The sequence below is a fragment of the Lindgomyces ingoldianus genome (assembly GCF_010093535.1).
Source record: "Lindgomyces ingoldianus strain ATCC 200398 unplaced genomic scaffold BDR25scaffold_19, whole genome shotgun sequence".
Lineage (NCBI taxonomy): Eukaryota > Fungi > Ascomycota > Dothideomycetes > Pleosporales > Lindgomycetaceae > Lindgomyces > Lindgomyces ingoldianus.
Window position 1 is genome coordinate 206,898 of NW_022985180.1, and position 22,234 is coordinate 229,131.

Below are 22,234 nucleotides of genomic sequence, written 5' to 3' on the forward strand. Positions count from 1 at the left end.
AGATAAAGGTTAAAGAAGAGAGCAATAGAAAACCCATGGAGATTGGGCATCAAATTCACAAAAAGCACGACAATGTCTACATTGACAGTCCTTGGGACGATGAAAACGCCATCCGCAATCCCGACAATGAACTATACTGCGTTCCGGCACGAAAAGACTCTGATAACAACTTGGTTTGTCTCCTGTTGCTATTTACAAATTGGAGCAACAACCGAAGACGGTGCTTCCGCCGTGTTGGGTTGACGGTTATTCCACCTTATGAGGGCGGTCAGGAGATTCGTGGGCATAGTAACAGTAAGGAGTGCGGGGTACGTGAGACAATTCGGATTTTATAAACAGAAGAAATTCGTTCCTCTGAAGAGTACAGAATTAGTTGTCTTTGGAGAGTAGAAATGGCAATTTGCTAAGAAAATATCTTTTGGCATCGTGTAGATCAATAGTCACAGCATCTTGATCTTCGCTTGCCAGCACCTCTGCAATCTCGTTCATATCTTGTGTAGTAATAGGATCTAGGGCCTCAGAGGTTGCACGATTAGAGGAGTATGTTGCTAGCCCTAGAAGTAGAGAAAAAGCTAGCAAAGAGGCAGTAATAGCATTGCGCGGGGGGACCGCTGAACCTTCTCCTTCAAGAGTTCCATAAGTTATACGCGTTCAAGGGCCAACATCCCTGGTAAAGTAAACTGCGGTTCCTCATACATCCTGTCCACTGCCTCACTCTTCCGTACCAAAAACACGCACTGTCCCAGAAACTGCTGGAGAACTTCCCTCGTCTTCTGGTCCAGAGATGGAATAGTAATGATCGGTTCATCTTCCACGTCAACTGAAGCGGTTGCAAACACCCTCATCTCACGAGCAATTGCATCCTTTGTCTGTCTATCGAGTTGCTCCTGCGTAGCTAGTTTCCGACGGACTTGTGCTAGTGCGTCACGAGTAACACAAAGATCCTGCTCTGATGCTTGGCCCAGAAGCAGCGCAGAAATTTGTGCGGAGGATCCTATGGAGACCGCAGAATCATTAAGCCGGAGACTTTTAGAGTCATCTAAGAGGCTGGCGATGAATCTCCATGAAGATATCTCATCTTCGTCGAGGAATATGAGGCTCCTTGGCGAAGAGGATTTCATGATTAGGTGGATGGGCAAATTACCACGATACGGTACATCGAAGAGTTCGTGGCAAAGAGGACCAGATACCCATGGCCTGTGCAGTATCTTCATTCTACCTGAGATCAGCTGATTGCGAATCTCCGGTTCAATTTCGTCTTTGAGAGGCTTATCGATAGCTTCATGATGATCCACAACCGTAGCAAACAACCCAGCTAGATTGTATAGCTTCGAACGAGTCAACTGATCTTTAAGATTCTGGACAAAAAGATTGACAGTTCCTATGATGGTGTCCACCATAGCAGCCGCAAGGTCTTCGTCTTGCGTCTTGATTGTGTCAGAGAATACATCGAGACGACTTGATCTCAGGCTTCTCCACCGGTCCAGTAAGTATGCCTTCGTCGAGTCTTGGCGCTCCAAAACAGCTCGCCGAAGATACTTGTAGTAATTCCCGGTTATTTCCTCGGACGAATAGAAAATGCAACTGTTATCGATTCCAATAGATTCGAAATGCGCATCGAGGGCTTGGATTTGACTTTCCGCTATCTTCTCGGAAATGTAGTTGCTGGCCACGGTCGTGCGGTATTTTGATAGGATAGTTTTTTCGTTTCCAGGCCCTTCGCTCAGTGGTATGACAGGGTGCAGAAAATTGAGATAGAATGTATTCAGGTGGTCCTTACTACTGAAGAGAAGCTCGTTGATGAAGACGCTCGAATTTGTGAGGACGTTTGGTGGAATGGCAATACTGTCTGCAAAGAGGATTGCGCGGTGCAGAAGACCACGCAGAAACAGTGCTGGTGGAACTCCATATTGATTGGCTTTTGCGCTGACGTTGTCTAAGGAAGGAATGAACGCGACGACCGAAGAGGTGCGCTGAGTGTCTTCGAGTTTTGATTTTGGCAACTGATATTCAGAAGGAGCCTTTCTGAGGTTTAGCTTTTCCAACAGAGATTTGGTCATGTCGGAAGCTTGCAAGTCGCCAACCAAATAGGCAGTATTCTGAGCAAAGGAAAGAGCCTCGCTGGCGGCCCGCTCCTGCCCGCCACAGAACAGCAAGAGGCCGTACAATGCGCTGATTACCCATGATTGAGCGTGCGGGTGATGCGTGTTCAGCGTCTGCGCAAGGTCAAGATGTCGCAACCGGATTTTAGAACGTTCATTTTCGACTTGACTGGAGATGTATGCGCGTTGACCTTCATCTAAATCTCCACTGAAAAGGTATTGGAGCAATGTAGCGATATTGCTACACTCCTTAGCCAGTCCGTACTACGAAAGAGTCAGCATAATCACTGAGACGGCTTGAAAGCTATATACTGGGTCAAGGTACCTGCTCCTGATCCCTTAATGGGCCTAATTCTGTCTCGAGAACTCTGTTCCAATCTTGTCTCGTACCATCTACGAAACCAAGTCTACTGAGAGGCACCTTCTCACTCTCGGTTCCGTGGCAGAGTTCTATCAAATCCAGCACAACTAGTTTGCACCAAGAAGACCCAAGGTTTCCTGACCATGTAGCGACAAAATTGCTAAAGTCGGTGGGATTCTCGTTCCCCTTTACTCGCTCTCCTGGAATGGAACCTTGTAGGAGACACAGTCCCTCGGACGTGTGCTCTTCGGTCGGGACAGACTTCAAAAGTGCTTGAAGGCCAGGCTCCATCTTGTCGAGGTCCACCTGGAGCCATACAAGCCGCCCTTCTCTTTTGTTATGGACCATTCGGAGGTAGTCAGTGTTATCGTTCAAGTCTCCACCACTGAAGCCAACTACAAAGAAAGTACTTTTAATAAGAAGGCTGTCTAGAATATCCACCGCGTAAGAAGGGAGACCTTGCTGCCGCTGCAAGCGAGTATCAATGCAGGTGTCTGGCATGTAACAGGAACCATGCAGCTTAAAGAGAAAAGATATATTTCCTCCTAGCTGCGGTAGCAAAGTCTGCGCAAACCGGCATGCCTCAGGGCCGCTGACAACGATGATCAATTTGTCCGAAGTTTCACCCAAACGATTGACGATCGCGTCACTGTCGATGTGGAAATTGTTCGTAAGAGTGTATGTGTTTGCTTGAGCGTTTCGAAGCGCCTTCTCAAGACAATCGTCGAAATTTGTCGTGACAACGGCAGCAGCACTCCCGTCCATGAGACATTGAGCCGCCCACCTATGGACATGATTGACCAACCAAATGTCCCCCTTCTTTTGGGTCTCGAAGGCTTTTAAGAGACGTAGATAGTCTTTCCCAAGCCGTCGGGCAATGATCTCAGTGACTTTGTAATTCGGTACTCTTCGTGGGTTTTTCCAATTCAAGGCTTCGGCAATGCACCTTTTGAGCGCTATGTTCGCTTCTTGTTTATTTTTTTAACACATCTTCTTTAGAGCTGTGACAAATACGAACCTTGGGAGTCGACCCCAACATCCTCTGTCGATCTATCAACCAGCGAGCTGTACACAATTTCAATAAACTTATCCCAAATTGGGAAACAAGTTGGTTGGAAAGATGAGATTGCGGCTCCTAAGAAAAGGGTAGCTCTGTTATCCACCCTCTTGAGCATTCTTTCCACTCGGGAGCGGACATGACTCCAACCATATCCTTCAGTGGCATCCGATTTGACTATTCCTGTTCGGAAAGCGGATGAAATGGCGTTGTCGGCCATGGCAAATACTGTAATTGAGGTTCAGTTAGGAAGTGAAAGATTGAGGGGATTTTCTCTGTACAACAAAGGTGGGGTGGGGAGATATCGGGCTGCCAAGGTCTACCCTCTGCAACGTCCTGGGCTGATTTTTTGCCTAAGTATTCTTCGTATGACTAAGTCATCCAATTGGATGAAAGTACTGGATATTCTGTATCGACTCCCACCCTTGTATATCCCAGCATCAAAGAGTTGAGCCATCAATTCGCTTCTTTTACCCCGCAACTCGTGGAGAGTGAGACGTCCGGTTGACACTAAAATTGATAAGGCCCAAAAAATATTATGAGAATGCTTTAAACACAGAATAATAATATAAGTGAATCTTGTTAGAGGCTGAAGATAAAATCTCTTGTACCTAACTTATAATACACAACACTGATGGGTAGCAACACACCAAGACCCCATCAAATTGCTGTACTGCTTAATGGTTGCGAGGAGGAGACATCGATTTATCTAGGCTGTTGGCCGAAAATCAGCTGGGGCGTGGACGCAGTGGTGTGCACGGAGGGAGGGCCTCCATGTCCTCACGTACACATGAATAGATGCCAAATTTAGCGTAGGTACAAGTAGTTAGTATTGCTCCTTTAGAGTCCTTCTATGGTAGGAAGAGTGAATTATTAACCACTAATCCAACCTATGGCAGCGAACCACGCCCAGAAGTCTCTAATTTAGATCTACAGTCTGAATTTTCGTCTGATTTAGCATCAATCGCATCTGCCTACAGGATCTGGAGGTGGGCGGAGGGCAAGCGAAGGTGTAGTGAAGGAATTTTCAACAGCTAATTGTGCCAAAGGTTGGTGGGCGCAAGATGATGTGTATACCTGCATTTTCCGCCAGTGATTGACGAGCGACTTTAGAGTTGCATCCAATTCTGTAGACGAAGGCGAGCTGGTGAGACCATTTGGTTGTGTCATAGTGTTTTATGTCTAAATCAATTGCAGGCTAACTGATTGAACTTAAGTCGTATGATCTGCGCTAATGCACTGCAAACCAGAGTGTTTTATTCGCCGATCAGGAGTTCCAGCTTGCGATGACGTTGCGCGACAAACTCGAGTCCCAATCAAGAGGTCAGCTTCCCCCAAACTTCACCTAAGCCAATCCGAAGCTAAAGTGGAGCATTGGGTCATTGTGGACTCACAAGACGACTGGACTTATAATATAAAAGAATAATGATGCCTATGAGCTGCAAGTTGGCTATAGAAGCCATACCCTCCTTACTCCCATCCAAGACTCTTGCTCCCGCAGGAATAGCTATCTTCTTCACTTACTATCTATTATGGATAATATACACCCACTTATTTCACCCCTACGACTCTACCCCCAGCCATTCATGGCCAGCATCGCTAGCTGGCACCGTTGGTATAGCTTCCGCTATTGCATTAACACAAACATCCAGCACGCCCTCCACGAGAAACACGGCCCACTCCCCCGCATAGATCCAGACGAAGTTCAAATCGCAGATCCCGCGGCTATCAACATGATCTCTCGGCTAATATTTCTCAAAACGGAATTCTACAAACTCAATCCTGGGATTGGGGGAGAACCACTATCTTTGCGCAAAAAATGACAAGAAGCATGTCGTTTTGAAAAAGTTACCTTTCTCACTTTTCAGGGCGGAGAGCGTGAGCAGGTATGAAGGGTATATTGATAATATTTTGCAGTTGCTTTGTGAGAAGTTGGATGAGCTGGAGGAAGTGGATCTCATTGAATATGTGGCGAAATGTGCATGGTATACGGTGGGGAATATAGTGTATAGCTATGATGGAGAGTTTGGTATGCTGCGCAATAATACGGATTATAATGGATGGATAGGTAGTGTGAACATAATGCAGTGGCAGCCCAGCCAGCTAGGATACGTTCCTTATAGCCTTCGCACTCTCTACTTTATGTGGTAGCTGTTGCTCAGTGGGAAGACGAGAGAGGGAATTACACTATGTTGATTAAGATGTTGAGAATGACGGAGGATGAGAAGATGGATTGAAATGGAGATGATATCGTGCTGACATTGAACGAGTTTGTGTGGGCGGGGAGCGATGCGACTGGAAGTGTTTTCGGAAGGGTAAGCAATTGTTCCTCTTGGCATATTGTTCCCAGACTCTAATGAAGATATAGATTCTATATTTCATCCTGATCGACGACAAGGTATGCAATAAAATCCTATGGGATCTCGACTCCGCTCCCCTTATCGACGGAAAAACCATCTACCAAGAAGCTTCCCGCCTCCCCTATCTCTCAGCCTGCGTATTGAAGCCACTACATCGCCACGGCATAATTAGAATTGGCCTGCCTCGCTATATCCTTACTTGCGGCACTCAGATCTGTGGCCGCTGTTACCCAGCGGATACAAAGTCCAGTTGCAGAGCAATGTAACAGGCCTTGATCGAGGCATTTTTGGTGGATATACCGAAGTTTTTAGACCGTAAAGGTAGATTGAGAACTATGAAGAGACACTGAGGAGGAGGGAGAGGAAATTATTGACTTCTAGGTATGAGACGAGGGTGTGCATGAGAAAGCAGGTGTGTGTATTCTGTATTCTTATCTGCGAGGACCTGAACCATTGAAGCATGGGCTGATTGGTTAATAGATTGCATTGCATGATATTTAAAAGTTTCTTCCCAAAGTGCTGGGACTATTTCAGTTCGAGGTGCTACAGGAGCCAAAGGTAATGAGGGGTTTGGTTTCAGCAGCCGGAGGAATTCATGGTGAGAGTCGAGAAAAGGGTACAGAGTTCCGCATAAGTCAGGGTAGGTAGCTTAGATGATGGTGCTTGAATCTAACGCGTGAGTGCTTGCTGCATTTCTTTGCTTTTTTTGAAAGGGGATATTTACGCACTCCGTTAACCTACCTGGAAAGTCAATATGCTCTTCACCAAATACGAGCTCAGCCGGCAAGCTCAGCCAACCAATAGGTTCTCAATTCTTGAGGCCTCTTTCTCGATGGTCTCAACAGGCTTGTGGGAGTGAGTTGTGAGCCTTAACTTGAACTTCGAATATATTGAGCCTTGTGCCAGAGCATCCTACTGAAGTAGCAATGCTTCTAGCTGCGGAAGGAGATCATTGAGCCTCAGCCATTGTAGACTAAGATATCGCCTAGGGCTATAGATTGCCTGACAGATGCAGGCTTAGAAATTCAATATCACGACGCCTCTGTTTTGCATATTCCATAATCATGTCCCACAACCCTAGGAACGCAAATGTTTTTGTACACTTTTAGCAACGCTAAAACCGCTCTATTTTCGTGCAGACTAGCACTGAATTCTTTTGGGTACGCTCCCAATAAAGATTGCCAACTGTGGCCAAGGGGATTTGCCTCCAGTGTTAGCATTGCGTGCAACCAATGAGTTCCTCAAGTAATTGCTCTAAATCCTTGATATTTAAGCTATAGGTAGAGCTTAAGAATCCGCTACTTCAGAGTCCGCTGCAGATGCTCAAAAAGGTTAATACCTAGGGGATACGGAAGCTAGCACGTTGCAACTTCACGCACAACGAACTAGTCGCACGTCATCCACCCAAAATAGGAAATCATGGCACTCCTGACCTTCGTATATTACCTCAAGCTCTTCCTTTGTTGGCTGATTCATAGCAGCGGCCTAACTTAGCAAAACTACATTTGTAAAAGCTGAAAAATATTTCGTCAAAATGTCCTGGATCCCGAAAGCAGGTGGAACGCGCCAGCCCGAAGGGGATATCACATTTTCCAGATCGCACAGCGCGATCTCATGGTTTCCGGGGGTTTCGTCCCAGATGCTACTGGCAATGGCCTCGCTCATACTGCCTTCCACCCAATATACAACCACCTTGTATAAGACCAGTTTCACACGAAAGGGAGGACCCCGCGATAAGAACCTAACTTGTTGGTGCTAGAGTGAAACATGGCGATTTTATATTCAAAGCCTCCCAGCTACGCTGGCTGGCTCCCAATATCGCTTCGACCAGCTCTACTGTGTGTTTTAAAGTCGATATATGTCTAGTCCGAAGGGTACACCACGATTTGCGTGAACTAAATGATGAGGAATCCGCTATTGGTACGATTTTTCTGGATAGCTTGCCAGGTGAAGAAGGATTCAAGGTCGTTCACAGGCTGGAACCCTCCGATTTTGGCTCGTTCAACTCGGATCCTGCGCAAGGGCTACTCTCTACATCCAACCTTTACAGCGTGCTGCTGAAGAATTGTTTTGGGCTAAAGCACCTCAAACTCGCATTCGAGCTCAATAGGTTCATTGGTATACAATCACGGTTGATTCAAAAACTGCCAGAGGAAAGTATCCACTTCTTCGGCTAGATTTCATCCTCTGCTCCACTTGCCTTGAGAGATTGCACCTTCACAGTATCTACAATTATATCCTCTGGCTTGAAAGATGCAGTCGGGGCCTTGGACAGCTTAGGGTATTGAATTGAGCGATAATAGACTGGGAATACTATGTCCCTGTTCTTCTCGTAACTCAGCGTTTCCAACAGGAAGTAGTACAATTGATACTTTTGCTCCACCTACAATCACGTGAGGCAAACAAACGTAACTACATTTTTAACTATTACAATTTAATTAATAAGGCTTAAAAGTAAGCAGTATTACAATTAAGGTAGACTTTTTTAAGGCTGCAGTCTCTAACGCGCGTGAGGGCTAAAGGAGTGTGTTTGTGCTACTATTTACGTGTTAAACTATCCTTTACCTAAGACTCTGTCTCTATTGGTCTAAGGACTGTTAGAGGCATTACAGCTTATAGCACAAAAAGGCAGGAGCTTTAATGCTTAAAGTCTTCTTAAAGTACGTAGATGCTAAGGAAAAGAAGGAGAATAAGCCTAATAAGCTGCTACAACGTAAACAACCCTTATCTAGTAGTGCCTATAACTCCCGCTATAAACAGACTCTTTTAGTTAACATAACTTTGCTCACTAGAAAGAAGTCTTATAAAAAGGCTAAGAAAACCTTAGAGCTTGCCTTGTACTATAGTAACCTTTTAGACAACCTTATTATAGCAAAAGATAACAGTCCCTTGCATGGGGAACCTCTGGATTAGTGGCTCTAGGTTGGTCGGCGCGACTATCCTGTACTCTTCAAGATGGCACTTGATTTCCTATGTATACCCTCCACAAGCTGCGACTGCGAGAGAGCCTTTAGTAGGGGGAAAAGGACATTACTTGTGACTGTAATTATCTCTTAGGCTCTACAATTAAAGCTTTGCAACTCTAGAAGTTAAGAAGTACAAGCAGCTTTAATTAAACTGTAACTTAATTATATTAACCCCTGCTGTCAGGTAAAGCAAACAAAAGTATATAATAAGTGAGACGTAACTTGTCTAAAAAGCCTGAGTCGAATCGTACTACTTCCTGATGGAAACGCTGTCGTAGCTATATAACCCCTTGTATCCTAGCCTTGCTTTCCCTTTCACACAAGTCTGCTCCGCAAGCCGTGAAACCACATGATCATAAAACGCGTGCTACTATTTCCTCCACTAAGACTTTTTTTTTTTTTTTTTTTTTTTTTTGGATCTATGTGCTGCAGACTAAACACCCAAGAGCACACAAGATATTTCCATCTTAGCTCCTGCTAATATCGGGCGTTAAACCCTCTTGGGTGCTGCATCATGTTCCAACATTTGCAACGCATCAGGAGATATTTTGCTGTGGACTATAAAAATGCTAAAAAAAAAAAATACGAGGCAAAGCCCGATTCGTTGAACCAACGTTTGGTACCATGACTGTCCCTATCATCACCAAGACGTCACCAGGGCCAAATACTCATAACTCACTAACTTCGGGTTTCCATTCCGGGCTGAGTTTCACGATCTTCAAGTTTATACAAACTGGTTTCCCACACCCCACATTCTCTACACGCAATCATATTCACCGTATAAAATGGAAGTACCAGCGCAGCATGACTTAAAAGCTCACCGGATCATGCTGTATGACAGCTTTGAGATCCGAAATGAAGCGAGAGAATATGGTTGCAGCTCTTCTGGAGGTCTGTACCGTATCATGGCTCGCGCTCGCAGTTCTCTGGCCGGAAATTCCCGATGAATGGGTGACGATAAACGGTGCTCCTGAACAGTTGACATATGCATCTGCCGCTTCTGACTACTTACCGCACAGCTAATCAAGGTCCCCAAAGGTATCAAGAGATGAATAGGTTCAAAACTTCGAATCTTCTGCTTTTACACTTTTTTCCCTCCAAAGAACAAGTGATTTTACTTATCGATCTCAACCTCCTCGAAGATGGGCCGAACATGGACTACTGGTGATTCTTATCTGCTTTACCTAGTGGGTAACGTGGTGTTTGTTCTAGCGCGCCTGATCTTGGGAGCAATTGCCTCTAGCATATGAGACCACAGGGTATATAAACCCCTCCTATCATGCAAGTTCCACTTACCCAATCCTTGATTCCGTGGGTGAAAAAAACTACCCAGCTAAAATCCAGAGAGTAGAAGTTACAGACACTCGGCCCTATACTACGGCGTCCCCGGCTTGGAATAAAACTTGTCGCATACCAATGATGCTGCGGCCGCCACCACAGTGAATAGCTCCCTCGTATGGAATTAAAAACCGCGAGCGTTGTCAGCATAGGGGAAGAAATTGAAGTAGCAAAGCCCGTAGGGCTTGCGCGCCATACCGTGGAGCAAAGGTGATAGGAGAAGATGTATTAAATCTTTCAACTCTTTAAAAATGGTGCGTTATTTCCTTAGATCGGCAATAAAAACCATTGAACTGAGATAACGAGATATGAGGCCCGAAGGCGTCTAAGAGCTGAATCGAATGAAGCTTTGCGCGAGGTGCGTAAATTGCAAGACTAGCTTAAGACCGGTGAGCATCGTGGCTCGGTGGTGGCGAGAAGACACATGAATCGTAGAGTGTAGGAAGTTAAAAGGTGTGGTATTTGTAATGCTCGCTAAAATCTCAAGAAAGGAATGAACAATATTGACAGGAAGTGAAAGATTATATCGTATGATTTACAATAGTCGACGAACGGTGAGAAAATCGACGCCTATTCCCCACCCATGGTATGCAAACAAAGTACCAATCTTGTGCAGCAACAAGCCATCCCGTATCGCCTCTTCGTCTGTGACTTGTTCGCACATCAATGAGAGAAACCTGACTGACCATCCTCCTCGGAGTCTTCTGAATCATAGCTCTCGTCTGAGAAGTCGTCGTCGCTCACGATACCTGCAAGACCTCTTAACTCAGCCGCGCTCAATGCATGGCCAAGACCTATAGATAATTGGAGGTCGTCGTCGGCATCGAGCATGTGGTAAGTCCACGATAGGTCGATATCGTCGAGAGTATGTGGTTCGGCGGGTGAGCCAACGCGGCATTTGACCTTCCTGACCTCGAGTCCGAACACACCATCGTTACTGGGTTCGTCCAAGTCCATGGCGGAATCTCGGCGGACATGCATCGGTATCCGGATCTTGGAGTCCGTTGATGCCTCGGCTACGGAGCCCTCTTTGATAACGGCTCGCTTAAATGTGGGATTTTTTAGTTGCTGCACTCCGACCACATAGTAGAGCGGCCTGTTTTGCATCTGGCGAAACCAGGTTTGGGCAGCAGGATCCTGGCGGAGGGCGTTGAAGGAGGCCGAGGGATGCTTAAGTGAGCAGTACTTCATCTCGTCGGCTTGAATGACGAGCAGATTCTCCTGTGAAGGGGAGAGCGGACGTCCATGGAGACTTGACACTAAGCGGCCTTCATCGTCGTAAGAGACGAGGTCCTTATAGCGAGACTGAATCGATGGCTCTTGGAGAGCTTGGCGTATTGAGGTGCTGATGAAGGATTCGGAAGAGGGGTCTAGGGGGTCGGAGAGCAGTTGACCCAGGGTCACAGTATTGGGGGCAAGAGGCGTTGGGAGGAGGATAGGGCCAGCCATAGTGTTTGAATAAACTGAAAGAATCTTCGAACTTGAATGATGAAGTGAAAGTCAACCTACCTTCAGCTCCTCTATAAGCATTTCATCAACCCCGACTCTCGGCGGCATAAAAGCCATGAGCCACTCGCGTTCCGCCTCCGTAGCGGTATATCCCACAAGGCCAGCGTTCTGCGGCACTCAGACGATGATCAGGCCAGGCGGCAAGTCGAAGCTCACGGTGCAGACACCGCATGCGGGGCAGAATCTTGGAATTCCATACGTCTGCATGAGACAAGAAGTGTAGGAAAGTATGGCTGCAGTCGGCTCCCGCCGGCTGTGTGTGCGAGCTATTCCGAAGGAGCGGTGTTGGTGTTGAGTGTTTTGCACACCCATGTGGAGAGTCTCCCGATTCCTCCCGCTGTCACGAGCCGTGTTGCCTTTCCGGCAGGACATGCTTGGCTTGGCGGTGGAAATGCATGGAATCTAGATGCAGATGAATGGCCAGATGGATGGCTTTACCCTCGTATTTCCAAACACAGGATTGAGGAGGAAGAGGGGGTGCAATATATCATGCAAGGTTGCCACGCCTGCTACGCCTGCTTCCTTCAGTTCATTGCGGGGGAGAGAACAACCTGGAACATCGCAACCAGAGAACAGGAGATTTGAGAGATGAAAAGGTGTTGCCATTTCCAGGCCATGTGTGGGCGATATTGGCGCGCTCAGTGATGCAGGTCCAGCGGTGAGGGATGAGATGACAGTCGGCCTTCCATGAGGGATTTTCGATAGTGCTTGAAGTGGCGAGGACCTGCAGATTGAGGCCGCAGAGTCTGACGCCGTAGACGCCAGCCTCAATATCAGCCCCGTGAAGGAGGACAAATATCCCCCGAAGCCTGAAGCCTGAAGCCATGGAAGCAGAAAGCTTGCCCAGGTGAGCCGCACGACATTGATGGCTGACAATCCGATGGTCCGTGAATAGTGGCGGAGAATAGGGACAAGAGGCTTGGCGATGAGCGGTGGTTTGGGGTTGTCAGGTGGGGAGTGGGGAGTGGCGTCAGTGGCTGGGCAGATGTCGACCGCACACCTGGGCACAACCGTCATGGTATCACGCTGACGACAATTGTTAGGTGCGGGCAGCGAAATGGGACAGCCTCACGACCGTCTTGTCAATTCGCCCTTAGCAGGAAAATGGGCTCCTTCTCTAGCTCCCCTTCCGAATTGCACAAATGGCAAGGACGAGGCTGCTTACGGCTTTGCCGGATGCATCGCGAACACAGCCGCATCGAGAAAGTTAGATAGTGCGGACACGCTCCAGGCCGTGATTACACCTGTCCACAACCATCACCATCTTTTGCCATGGCAGAGTCGGCGTCTGATGCTGCCACTGGGCATCGCAACCGCCAGAATGCCCTCTCTGACATCCAATTCGCCTCCATCATAGACCCCGACCTCACCCCTTCCGAGGATGAGACGCCCGATGAAAAGACGCTGCAGCTGGAGGATGCGCAGTCTGCCATTGGCGTCAGCATTGGACAGCAGCAGACGCGGCTAACATCACCGAAGACACCAGCTGCGGAGAAGGCAGCTGCATTGGACGATGTCGAAGGCGGGGGGCTCTTTGAGGGCTGGCAGCAGGCAAGTGATGGGACTATTGACCAAAGACCCCAAGAACCAAGTCCAGTGGGAGATCAGAGCGACGGAAGTGAATTACGAAGTCCAGTGAAGTTCACGATACCGTCGCGGAATGACTCGCCTGTTCGATTACCCTCGCCGTGGCGAGCCTCCCCAAAGAAGTTCCAACAGGAGGACGACCACAGGGCGGCTTTGCGCGATACCTTCGCAGCAGGGTACCGGAGGAGAGCTTTGTCGGGAGGATCAGCCACCGAGGCGCTGAGGAAATATATTCCCTTTAATCTACCTTCGATGCCCAAAACGTCGAGCCTTCTCAACTTCTCTCTCCCAAGCTTCTCTGTGTCGTCCTTTGACAGTGCTCGAGGGCGTCCTAGTGGGAATGCAGCCCTGCGGAAGCGGGCCACATCCCCCATTCCCCAGAATGATAGAGCCCTAGTATCTAAGGATGAGCTGAGTGCACCCGTCCCCCGCCAAGGAAGCCTTTCCGAAAAGCGCCAACCTGCCACTGATCCCTCCTCAATCGCAACTCCAGACGTGCCACGCCCCTCACTCCAGCGCCGACAAACTCCAAAGTTACGACGGTCCAACTCAGAAGGCTCCCTCCTTCTCTACCGCAGCCGCTCCTTTGCCTCTTCCCTTGGAGATGACTCGCGCTTCGAGCACGTACAAGAGCAAGTGAATAGCAGGTTCAAGGCAATCAAGGATAGCTGGCAAGACGCCAACTTCAAGCTCCCCAGCATGCCCACATTGCCTAACTTTAATTTTGGATCTAGGGAAGACTTGTTCAGACCGCGAAATGGAAGTACGACGCCGAGAGGCTTTGACAACACTCGGCCTAGTCCCATGGTCACTTCGTTTTCTGTAAAAAGCATACCGACAAAGATACCGAGGGCGAAAGAATCGAGTACGAACATCGCGGGGATGTCTGCTACAACACATCCATATTTTGCGCGCGCGCTCCAAGAACTCACAGGCGACCTCGTTATTCTCGGTGGATATCGAGGCTCAATCCTGCGGTCCGCTGAGCCTCCGAACCGTCAACTCTGGGTCCCGATCAAGGTCGGCTTAAACCTCCGCAAAGTCGATCTTGAACTTGGCCTCAACCCCGAAGATGAGGAGACAGAAGAGGATCGCATCATTCCCGCTGGAATGCTCACTAACATCGGCCCTGTGGATATTGCAAAAAGACTGTTTAAGAGGCTGAGGGCAAGCGAGAATGCAAAGAACGGAAGTCTAAGAGTGCATAATTATGGTTATGACTGGAGATTATCCCCCCATATTCTTTCCCGCCGTCTAATCGAGTATCTGAAGACTCTCCCATGCAATCAACCTGGTGTACCTCCAGAAAAGCGCGGTGCAGTCATGATTGCCCACAGCCTGGGCGGCTTGATAACACGACACGCCGTCAACCAGAACCCCGAGCTCTTTGCTGGAGTCATTTATGCAGGCGTTCCGCAAACTTGCGTCAACATCCTGGGACCCCTACGAAATGGGGATGACGTCCTGCTCTCCTCGCGCGTGCTAACTGCACAAGTCAACTTTACAATACGAACATCGTACGCACTACTTCCGCTAGATGGGAAGTGTTTCTTCAACAAATACACTAAAGAGGAATACCCGGTTGATTTCTTCAATGTCAAAACTTGGATTGAACACTCTCTATCGCCGTGCGTCGCCGCGCCGCTTCCAGCCCCGACACAGATGCCAAATTCGAGTTTGACAGGGATGTTGAACGCGATGTCACAAGCATTACCTTCATTCTCTGTAATTGGACGAAAAGGTTCTGTATCAAAAGGGAGTACTAGCAACAGCAATAGCACCTCCGCAACTCCAACCGCAACCTGTACACCCAGCCCCAACACCTCTTCCTTCGTCCTCGGAAACTCCGGATCTATTACCCAAGCCGCGCAGACCGCCGCCTTCCATCTCGCCGAAAGCTCCGCGCAGACAACAGGCATGACAGTCCAGCTATCTAGCAACACACACACGCATAAACCCCCAAACCCCAACTCCAATCCCCAGGACTCCGGGCCGCCATTCCCATCCCTCCCACCCCCCTCCACGACCATAACAATCCCGCACGACAAAGCCCTCACCTACCTAACGCGCACCCTAGCCGAAATCAAAACCTTCAAACTCGCTCTCGCGCACCATCCCCCCCACACCCAATCTAACTCATACCCCCCCATCGCGCTAATCTACGGGAAATCCACGCCCACTGTGTACGGCGCAAAAGTTGAGTCCCGGGACGCGATTAAGCGTGCAGATGCGTATGATGAGCTTGCGTTCGCATCTGGAGATGGGGTTGTGTTGGCAAGGGCAGCGATGGCGCCCGAGGGTTATAGTGTTGAGAGAGGGGGCGTTGTGAGTAGTGATAGGGGGCATGTGACATTGTTGGGAGATTTGGAGGCGGTGGGGAGGTGCTTGATCACGGTTTTGGAGGCGAGGAGGAGCGGGGTGGGACTGGGAAGGGGAAGAGTTAAGGGCAAGGTGGGAGAGGGGAGGTTTGTTTAGGGGAGTGTGAGGGTGGGGGTTGGGGTTGGGATTGTTGGATTAGGATTTAAGAGGGTTTATTAAGGGGACAAGATTTGTGTAGAGAAATGCATTGATGCTATTACTTCCAGACATTTAAATATTACAATTGTCCGTAGAGGGGTTAATCCTATTGTAGGGTCAGTCAAATCTACCCAGGGTCTAAGATCACACATACTGTTTGTTTGCCGTTCCTAAGACTCACCCTGCTCTTCTCAGCCTAGTCTTTCATATCCAGCCAAAAGTATCATATTTTTGACTTCTTCAAGGAGTCCATACCCTGGAATCTTCCGTAACCAATTTTCTAACTTCTCCAAATCGGATCACCATCCTCCACGTCCCCTTGCCCTCCTCGGGCCCCCTCCACCACCCCTCCAGTACTCACTCGCGGGAGGAGCCTCTCCACGCCTCCACTCCCCAGAAGGAAGTCCACTTCCTCGGCCGCCACCACCACTATATCCAAACCCGCCTCGTCCTCCGAATCCATTCTCCCTCCCTCCAGCTCCCCTTCCTCCACCAAAACCTCCTCGCGGCAGCGGTCCTCTCCCCATATCCCTCGACAGTGTAGCAGGAGCAGGTTGAGCAGATCCATCCGCATTCGGCGGCAGGATAGCACAGGAAATAAAATCACCAATAACAAAGCGGCCATCTGCAAGGGTCTTATTGGGCTCACCATTCAGATTACTCAGCGCATTCGGAACTCCTGCACTATCTGTATTCACAGCATCCTCGTCTCCAGCCACCGGGCTGCCAATCACCACGCTCCCAAGTTCGCGGCTAGTGTAGCGACCTGGACGCGAGGACTGCATGTCTGCAAAGACCATGCGAAACGCGACGCGTGTGCCTGTGTACGGTGGAGGGAGGAAGGAAGGGGCGAGGGCGGAGGCAACAAGTTTTGTGAGTTCGGAGATGCTGCAGTCGGGCCAGGTGTAGATTTGGAGGTGTTGGGGAAGTCGTGTGTCTGGGGAGAAATCTTCCAGTCTGGAGATTTGTGAGTTAGAGTTGAGATGTGGGAGTTTGGTTTGCAGCTAGACATCTTTCGAAGATTAGGGAAGGCAGTTGGAGAAATCTCACCGGTGAAAGGAGCCGTTTTTGTAGAACAGGCGTAGGAGGAAGGGGGTGGTTGTTTGGCGGTCGATTTTGCCAGTCGAGGCTGGAGCGGCCATGTTGGAGATTGTGATACGGGCTTGAGTGGATGGGATATGCGGGTAACGCGCAATCTGCAACTTTTAGCAGCACAGTGTTCTATAAGGTTACTTTAATGTTTATGGTGAATTGGAGAGGAAGTTTAAACAAAGGTTCCCGACATGTTACGGAACTGGATATGAGCTCGGACCAGTAGTTTCTTGGCCGGCGAATTTGTTTCTCCGTATCCGGAATGTAAATCGCGTCAGTGCCCTCTCCCACTCAGTACCACCACACAATCGAGCCTTGCACACCCACTTCCAACCGGCACCATGGATTTCGCAAAGTTAATGTCGGCGCATATAAACAAAGCCAAAGAAGCCGCTCCTCCAGACTCTTCCGACAAGAAGTACCTTAAGCGTTCCGAGATCGAAGCCCAACGCGAAGCTGCATACCTTGCCGAGAAGCAAGCGGCCGAAGAAGCTCGTCGCGAGAAACTCGAGAAAAAGAGGAAAGCCGAGGAATATGAGGCGCACAAGGAAGCCGAACGAAGAGAGAAGCGGCGACGGCTGGCCGAGGAATCTAAGCAGCGGAGAGAGCAAGAGGAGGAAGAACAAGAGAGACAGAGACGGAAACGATTAGGTCTACCAGATCTGCCGCCGAGGAAGAAAGAGGGCGAGGATGAGGGCACTCCGGTGCCGGATGACGAGGATATCGAAGAGGAAGAGTTGGTGGGGAAGCTGAGAGCTTTGGATGAGCCGGCAAGATTGTTTGGTGAGACGCATAAACAGAGGTTGAAGCGGTATAAGAAGCGTGTGGGAGCTGATAGCCTTGCTGCGCTCATAACCGACGGACCGATTCCAACCACCCTTCAATTGGTGCCGGAGAAGGACATGAGGGTTGAATTGAAGGTACCGAAGGATGAGGAGGCGAGAAAGTTCTTATTCAGGCAACTGGCTAGCTACTTCACAATGGTACTCAAGGCGTGGGAGGTGGCGCTCGCAGGCCGCTCAGATGAGGTTAAGACGAGCTACCAAGGCAAACAAGCGCACACTGCTATGGTACAAGCGCGGGAGAACATGCGACCACTATTCAAAAAGCTCGAAAAGGGTGACTTGGAAGACGGAATTCTAGAACCTGTAGTCGAAATTGTGAATGCAGCACAAGAGAGGAGGTATGTAGATGCGAATGATGGCTACCTCAGACTCAGCATTGGCAAAGCAGCCTGGCCCATCGGAGTCACCATGGTTGGTATCCACGAGCGGTCTGCTCGAGAGAAGCTGCACGAGAGCGATAAGAATGCAGCGCATATCATGAGCGATGAGATTACGCGCAAATATCTGCAAAGCATCAAGAGGTGCTTGAGCTTTGCGCAAACACGGTGGCCGCCAGATGATCAATTGCAGTTGATGGGCTGAACAGAGTGTGGGGCCGGCGTTAGGGTGGGTCGACAATCGACTATATAATAGATATAAATCAAATACAATTCATGTATAATTTAACTAAACTGGTTTTAAAAGTTGAGCGCGATTTGAGAAAGGTGTGACGACGCGCGTTCACGTGGGTGCGCGGATTTGACATCGCCGACATCCCACCAGCCCACTTTCTCACTCATCTGATCCGCGATTAACAGATTTTCGATTGACACTGAGTCTTGTATCCAAGAACGCAGGTATTTTGGCTCTGCTCCCTGCTGCTGATTTTATGACGTGCTCAAGACGCACCATATCGCCATGCACGAAATTGTGACTCTACAGTTTGGTCAACAGAGTAACTATCTCGGGACACACTTCTGGAACACACAGGTAGGTACTTTTCCCCTTTGATTATTTCCTTAGATACCTTTTCAATCACACCGTTACATTTAGGACATCTTCATTGTCAATGTGGCTCCGGAGGCTTCTTACCCAAAAGCCACAATTTTTTCGCTTTTACCATCGCGCCCTCTCCCTCCTTCTCCGCTTGCACCAAGTAGAGTTACTTCTCCATTTTCTGACTACCTTCGAGGAATCTTACTTTACATACCCGCCTGATCCAGAGTCTCCCGTCAATCATGACATCCTCTTCCGACCTGGGATTGCTCCCGATGGATCAGACACATTCACACCAAGGACCCTCATCTATGACTTGAAGGGAGCTTTCGGCAGCATGAGGAAGGTTAATGCACTGTACGAGCCTGACTACAACGAGAGTCAAGAAGCGGGCGGCGTGTGGTCAGTAAACTCTTATGAACCTACTTATGAACACAGGTAACAGGACGCTGGACCGTCACTGGAGTACTACTTCTATTACACGCTCCTAAGGCTAACTATTCATTTTAGGCCATCTAAACCAATCATACAACGTTCTCAGCCTATTCCCCAATCAGCATATCAGGTACACCTCGACGCAGGCCTTGACCCACCCCCGCTCACTACTTCCACTGTCCGCTATTGGTCCGACTATTCTCGTGTGTTCTACCACCCTAAGTCATTGGTTCAACTCTCTGAGTTTGAAGTCAACGACAAACTTATGCCGTTCGAAAAATGGGATGTTGGCATGAGCCTTTTCGATAAGCTAGAAAGAGAGGTAGATCTAGTTGACAGAGACCTAAGACCGTTTGTAGAAGAGTGTGATGGCATGCAGGGGCTACAGCTTATCACTAGCGTTGACGATGCTTGGGGAGGGTGGGCGAGTGGGTGGATTGAGAGACTCCAGGACGAATATGGAAAATTCAGTATCTGGACCTGGGGCTTAGGAGACCAGGGTAGCAATATGGCAGTATCAAGAGTCTGAAATCTGATTCTTTTGGTGAAAGTATTCGCTGACAGCCACTCAGGAAATGAGACTTCAGCAGATCGTAAACTCTGCCCGGTCCCTATATGCTCTTGCCGAGCACTCATCTGTATACTCCCCAGTCTCCCAAACTCCTCTGAAAGTGCCTTCATATATGTCAATAGATGCAAGTTCGCCATGGCATACTGGCGCTCTGCAAGCTGTGGCTATTGAAAGTATGACGATATCATCACGACTAAGATCATCTGACGGAAGCCGAGGATCCTTGCATGATATGGAAGACACTTTCAATAATACCGGCAAACGTAGGATTGCAAAACTTGAGATGAGCGCTGCGGACCCGGATGTCCTCGAGGAGAAATGCGAGGAACAAATCGCGCAAGCCGAGAAAGTTGGTTCCGTGACTTTGAAGCGAGAGAGCGAAGGAAGAGACCAATTGACTGAGTTCGATATGGATGTATTCACGAAAGATTACAGGACTCCCTCTACCGGTATCAAGCAGCAAAAGAAAGACCATATCTTCGGGAGGGTGGAGGCCGCAAGAGGAGAATGGAGTAGCTCTGAGGGTAGAGGAGGGCGAGATCCTCGCGACCGATTCGGTGAAGGACCAGCAGTGCAAAGGTACGTTACATCCAGGCCCGCTTCAAGGCCTTGGCCTTTACGAGGAGGAGCTTGAGCAAGCAAGCTTGATGCTAGCTTCTTGCACGCTCCAGTACCGTGCCCACAATACGAACAGCCACGAGAAGCCACTATTGAAAAATATCTCGACTAACAATTACACATGAGAAGGTTTTCCACATCGCTTCTTTTTCCTCTACTTGACAGCTTCCCATCCATATTCAATGTTAGGTCAGGCCAAAATGGGAAAATAGCAGTGTACTCGGGATTGACGGCGAGCACAGCAGTTGCAAACCAGGTTCGATTAATTGAGCAGATCGTGCGGCGAGCGGCGAGCCTTGATGAACGGGAAACTCTCTGTAACAGTCTGCAGACGATCGCAGAGGAATATGACGAGGGATGGGCCAGTGGCAGTGACAGCGATGAGGATGACTGAAGGAAGCATAAATCTGCCGATATCAATAAATGCGACCTGTCGCTCTTCTCCACGACTGAGATGCGTCGTCGGGCCATGGCTCCAGTCGGAGCAGGAAAACTGAACGGCGACAGGGCGCAAGGAAGAATTATGCCGGGCGTCTCGTGCATGATGCAGACTTGGCGCTATCGATAACCAGCCTGTACCGATTCGGCATGCTTTAATACTTTGACACCGTGTGACGGATGCTGAGACGTCTGTAAGGCTGTCAAAACAGGTTTCCACCCCAAGCCGCAGAGACTTGATGACTTCTCAACAGGCGCTCAGAATTTGATAGCGTTAGAATAGATTGCGGCGTGGGCTGAAGAATGTTCCACATCAGGCGGCGACATCCGGCCTCTCACCACCTTGGCGTGGTGTTGTGCGGCATCTCTCATCCGAGTCAGCAAATCCCTCGCAGGCTCTCCTCAACAGCTCAGCGGCAGACGGCAAGGGGCATCACATGGGCTGCGATACCGGTATCGCATTCTTCGAACATTGTCTAAAAAGAACCCGTATCACGACTCGCGAAGATCCGTGACGAAAGGCGTCCGAATGAACCGAGAGTCAATGGGATCCCAGCTGCACCGAAACTTGGTGGAGCTCGTGTGAGCACTTGAGCATTGCGGAAAACGCTCTCAGGCACAAGCAAATAGGATGCCAACGGCGGATTGATTATGCAGGTTCATCAACGAACGAGAATCTTTTCTCGTTCGAGAGCCCGAACGTGGATCCCAACCTTTGGCTGGAAGAAGAAAGACGAAGCATCTTATGCAGCCCACACTAAGAGCAAGCCGCTCTGTCAGACCTCTTTCACACTCCGGCGGAGGCCCGTCAAGGGATCAGCTCTCCACAAAAATGTCAGCGGATGCAGGAACACGCTGCGGAAGGATAGGCAATGCGATGGTGACGGACAACAAGAGAAGCAAGCCCATTCATTGTTCAGTGGAGTCTTGAAGCGTTGAGGACGGTCGATCTTGGTGAGAAAATCTATGACGATGCAACCGCTACGGAGGTCGAAGCGAGCGTTACCTCAAGGCCCCCAGGCGAAAGGTGCCAACCTCCCCAGCCATCCAACCACAACCACTGTGCTTCTTTGCCCACCTCACATCCTAGCTTTTCGATAACAAGCCCTGCACGGATCGCTCCACTAGGTTACCGTGGCATTATTCGACCACAGAATCTGGTCCCGAGGAGGAGCGCCGCTTTGCTGGCTCGAGTCTCACCCCGCCGCACTCTGTGCCCCGCCATTGTGATAGCAACCAACAGGCTCAAGCTCCAAGTATCTCCCAAGCCCAAGTCTCTAACGGCGCACTCCGGAAAGTGAGCTGATATTTCAGGTGCGATGCGAAGCTATGAGGCTTACCATACTCAATACAGAGCTCCGCGAGTAGACAGTTGAGGAGAAACCTCGGGGATCTGCCCCTCGCCATACAAGGCTGGCAGAATGGAACAATTATCGAAGATCATTATTCGCTGATCGCCGCGC

The 22,234-nt window shown here is 49.1% G+C and overlaps 8 protein-coding genes across 8 annotated transcripts; 5 read left to right on the plus strand and 3 right to left on the minus strand.

Moving 5' to 3' along the window:
- Positions 1-369: 369 nt before the first annotated feature.
- Positions 370-3,688, minus strand: BDR25DRAFT_356007 (uncharacterized protein; the record flags this gene model as incomplete). The annotated part of the gene is made up of 5 exons (XM_033695556.1): positions 370-516; positions 648-2,366; positions 2,428-3,409; positions 3,472-3,615; positions 3,648-3,688. 5 exons carry the CDS (start codon positions 3,686-3,688, stop codon positions 370-372), a joined length of 3,033 nt encoding a protein of 1,010 aa, XP_033546590.1.
- A 35-nt stretch (positions 3,689-3,723) lies between these two features.
- On the plus strand, positions 3,724-6,146 carry BDR25DRAFT_356008 (uncharacterized protein; the record flags this gene model as incomplete). Its single annotated transcript, XM_033695557.1, has 15 exons — positions 3,724-3,853; positions 3,898-4,023; positions 4,163-4,203; positions 4,234-4,304; positions 4,381-4,467; positions 4,520-4,612; positions 4,654-4,683; positions 4,738-4,793; positions 4,831-4,904; positions 4,967-5,135; positions 5,173-5,356; positions 5,389-5,632; positions 5,672-5,711; positions 5,765-5,862; positions 5,919-6,146. 15 exons carry the CDS (start codon positions 3,724-3,726, stop codon positions 6,144-6,146), a joined length of 1,671 nt encoding a protein of 556 aa, XP_033546591.1.
- Positions 6,147-6,188: 42 nt separating this feature from the next.
- On the minus strand, positions 6,189-7,356 carry BDR25DRAFT_356009 (uncharacterized protein; the record flags this gene model as incomplete). Its single annotated transcript, XM_033695558.1, has 9 exons — positions 6,189-6,226; positions 6,256-6,528; positions 6,622-6,655; positions 6,679-6,726; positions 6,761-6,809; positions 6,888-6,957; positions 7,022-7,065; positions 7,183-7,235; positions 7,267-7,356. 9 exons carry the CDS (start codon positions 7,354-7,356, stop codon positions 6,189-6,191), a joined length of 699 nt encoding a protein of 232 aa, XP_033546592.1.
- Positions 7,357-7,414: 58 nt separating this feature from the next.
- Positions 7,415-8,168, plus strand: BDR25DRAFT_356010 (uncharacterized protein; the record flags this gene model as incomplete). The annotated part of the gene is made up of 3 exons (XM_033695559.1): positions 7,415-7,628; positions 7,669-8,037; positions 8,104-8,168. The coding sequence occupies 3 exons, from the start codon at positions 7,415-7,417 to the stop codon at positions 8,166-8,168; spliced, it is 648 nt and encodes a 215-aa protein (XP_033546593.1).
- Positions 8,169-8,773: 605 nt separating this feature from the next.
- On the plus strand, positions 8,774-10,398 carry BDR25DRAFT_356011 (uncharacterized protein; the record flags this gene model as incomplete). The annotated part of the gene is made up of 9 exons (XM_033695560.1): positions 8,774-8,916; positions 9,125-9,185; positions 9,318-9,399; positions 9,436-9,637; positions 9,695-9,823; positions 9,885-9,954; positions 9,989-10,033; positions 10,077-10,285; positions 10,332-10,398. The coding sequence occupies 9 exons, from the start codon at positions 8,774-8,776 to the stop codon at positions 10,396-10,398; spliced, it is 1,008 nt and encodes a 335-aa protein (XP_033546594.1).
- Positions 10,399-10,916: 518 nt separating this feature from the next.
- BDR25DRAFT_168958 (uncharacterized protein) lies at positions 10,917-11,618 on the minus strand (the record flags this gene model as incomplete). The annotated part of the gene is made up of 1 exon (XM_033684111.1): positions 10,917-11,618. A coding segment is annotated over one exon (702 nt), but the record flags the coding sequence as incomplete, so codon positions are not given.
- Positions 11,619-12,512: 894 nt separating this feature from the next.
- Positions 12,513-16,355, plus strand: BDR25DRAFT_334717 (uncharacterized protein; the record flags this gene model as incomplete). Its single annotated transcript, XM_033692955.1, has 3 exons — positions 12,513-14,968; positions 15,059-15,731; positions 15,993-16,355. Exons 1-3 carry the CDS (start codon positions 12,966-12,968, stop codon positions 16,353-16,355), a joined length of 3,039 nt encoding a protein of 1,012 aa, XP_033546596.1. The 5' UTR covers positions 12,513-12,965.
- An 840-nt stretch (positions 16,356-17,195) lies between these two features.
- Positions 17,196-21,008, plus strand: BDR25DRAFT_334719 (uncharacterized protein). The gene is made up of 5 exons (XM_033692956.1): positions 17,196-18,145; positions 18,906-19,111; positions 19,220-19,667; positions 19,717-20,294; positions 20,463-21,008. Exons 1-5 carry the CDS (start codon positions 17,231-17,233, stop codon positions 20,725-20,727), a joined length of 2,412 nt encoding a protein of 803 aa, XP_033546597.1. The 5' UTR covers positions 17,196-17,230; the 3' UTR covers positions 20,728-21,008.
- Positions 21,009-22,234: the final 1,226 nt, after the last annotated feature.